At 39.4% G+C, this 2,708-nt stretch overlaps 1 protein-coding gene across 1 annotated transcript; it reads right to left on the bottom strand.

Moving 5' to 3' along the window:
• Positions 1 to 217: 217 nt before the first annotated feature.
• CAPZA3 (capping actin protein of muscle Z-line subunit alpha 3) lies at positions 218 to 1,117 on the bottom strand. The gene has a single exon (XM_059404775.1). It carries the CDS (start codon positions 1,115 to 1,117, stop codon positions 218 to 220), a length of 900 nt encoding a protein of 299 aa, XP_059260758.1.
• Between the last annotated feature and the right edge of the window lie 1,591 nt (positions 1,118 to 2,708).

The raw sequence follows: 2,708 nt of genomic DNA, 5'->3' as shown, positions 1-2,708 counted from the left end.
ATGATGGTTGCTACCACAAAACACATTTACATCACCCCTTTCTTGCCTGATTGGTTAATAGTCCCTGATTCAAATTATTTGTTCCACTTTTCCATAACTTAAGCTTGCATTTTCAAGTGATAAGCACCTCTAGTGGCTTCTCAACTTTAGGAAAATCCCAAAACCCCTTCAGGAAACACAACTAAATCAGACGGAGACAATTACCAGGAGCAATCCTTTATATTATCCAGTTGCATAACACACTTCTTGAATAAATGACGTATCCCAATTTAGGATACATCACCAGATTCAAGTCCGAGAGTATCCGTTGCCAGTCAATAAGAGTGCGGGTCACTGGAAGATCTCTTCGTAGAATTTTTCTCAGGGCTTCATTTGATAACTCCTGTAATTCTTCTAAGACTGCAGCTTGAAATATATTCTCTTGCTCTTCCACAAGCCTTGCAAAATTTAAAGCCAGTTGAGCTTGGTTAACTACTTCCAAGCTTTCTTTCAGGTCCTTGGAGATCTCAATATGAAGGTTGACAGCTCTGAAGAAGTGAGCTTGCACAAAAATTCTTCCTGTTACTTGGGTTAGAAATGGATTTATTTGGAAAATCCACTTCGATTTCCAAAGGCCATTCCAGCAATCTCTTGTTTCATAGCTGTGGTCCTCAATGCAAGCAATCAAGAACTCCTTATTTTTCACGCTTTTTCTCAGCACGTTGCAATTTCCTGTTGGATAGTGATCGTTCACATAGAGTTTTAAGGCACACAGAACAACATTTCTCAGGTATTCTGTCTCGTTCCAAATGATACCGTGACTTTGGATGTCTTTTAGCTGGTTTTGAAGCAAGTCGAATTTGAAAGAAAGTTTGCTTTGGTAGTCAAAAAATCGGTAGTCACCCACTACGTTGTGGTGAGACAAGAGTACTGGATTTCCATCGATGCAGAGTGGTACAGAATATTTTTGGCAGTGCTGGTGGCCTGCGCACTCACCTTGATGGTGCATAAGTTTTTCATCACGGATAAGCAGACAGAGATCATCAAAGGCATTAACAAATTCCCCTGGAGGAGCCTGTATTAACAGTCTGCGAATTACTCTTTCTTTCTCTTTCCTACTCAGCGTACTACGTGACATGTTTCGTTGCCGCAGAAGCAAAGCTTCTGAAATCAAGAGTGTTCAAAGGATGAGAAAACATTCCATGAGACACCTTTCCCATCAAGGTGTTAAACATTCAAGCTTAAGATTACTATGTCTAACCATGAAAGCAGGTTGTCTGGCAAGCTCTGAGTGTCCTGATGAAGTCATAAGGAAGCTTTCTCTGTGAAGTGTGGAACTTTTGATGATATCACAATGGGTGTTCAGACCCAAAGAAAAACATGACAGTCACCTGACAGCGTGGTACCCAGCCAACCAGCTGTACCTATTTTGAAGATTTTAAGAACTTAACTTCCTGAACAGCCTTCCTCAAAAGGGGTTTGTCTCTGTGTGCATTATATGTTGCCAGGGATCTAGAGAAGCAGCCTAGAGTTCCTAGAGCATGTTTGGCAGCCCTTTCCACCTTCGGGGACCACAGTGGCATTGATTTATCCTCAGTCCCTCAGAATACTTGCCCCAAACCCACTGGAAGCACATTATGCTGAAAAGTTTCAGGGGGGCCGACCAAATAGTAAAAATAAAAACAAGATATGAAGGCTATTGATAGAAAAATGTCAAAGAGCAGTAGATGGTGCATTTATAAACACTGAGGCTTTGAAGCTGGTCAGAGCGCAGTAATAAGCCAGAAACTTCCAAGGCAGTGACGTGCAGGGAGCACCGCTTGTATGCGGTTTCTGTGGGATTTAAGCTATCTCCAAAAAACAAGGGCACAAACCACTGTGTTTTCTGCTTTCTCTCTAGAAAAGGGGCAGAGGCAACAGCTGATGAATATCAAGAAATTCCTTTACTACAAAAGGGCAGAGTTAACTATTTTTGGAACCTGTGACAACACGTAATGGGGAGAGACTTCTAAGCGAGGAGAAACGGAACAACAGGTCATGAAAATATGGAGAGCAAATATCCACTCAGAAGTCATTTCTGTTCCTCTTTTCTTTCTCTGGATTTATTCCCTTATGTTATATATGATTCCCCTCTCATTCTTTTTAAAGAGTCCTGAAGTTAAGCCTCTCTCATTTAAGTATAAACTGCTTCCTTCCATCTGTCCTAAGCTTTTCTGAACTTTCCTAGCTTCCTGTCTTTTTCTTATAAGAACATGAGCTTTGCCATATTAAGTCATAGTCCTCACATTTAAGGGCTTTCATTAGCTTTAACAATCTGAAATTGAGTGGATTTTTGAGCATTTTTTACCAACACCTTTCATGATTTTATAAAGTTCGTATATATCTTAACCATAGTTTTTCAAATTGAAGTGCCCTAGTTTTTGTAGGTTATCTGTATATGATAAGTAAACTTGTTTTAGTTTTTTCATCCATACCAAATATACACACTCAGCATGGCATTTTTAACTCTTTTTTGATAGCACTTAAAATGTGACTTTTTTTTTTTTTAGCATGTGTGTAATTGGGCAATTAACTGATGTTAACTAATATCAGACAATGGTAACTATGTTTTGAACACTCAGTAGCAGAAACTGTGTTCAATAATGTGTTAAAAATTCATTCAATGCCCCCACCTTCTTAAGTATTAATTTGTCCACTTTTCAAACAAGGGAAGTGAAGCTGAAAGACAG

This window comes from Mustela nigripes, chromosome 6 (genome assembly GCF_022355385.1).
Source record: "Mustela nigripes isolate SB6536 chromosome 6, MUSNIG.SB6536, whole genome shotgun sequence".
In the NCBI taxonomy this organism is placed as follows: domain Eukaryota; kingdom Metazoa; phylum Chordata; class Mammalia; order Carnivora; family Mustelidae; genus Mustela; species Mustela nigripes.
Note: the sequence above shows the minus strand (reverse complement) of the source record. Positions and strands in the feature narration are given on the sequence as shown.

What these genes read in the sequence shown, in the direction of transcription:
- CAPZA3 (XM_059404775.1), bottom strand. Translation starts at nt 1,117, where the DNA reads ATGTCACGTAGTACGCTGAGTAGGAAAGAGAAAGAAAGAGTAATTCGC.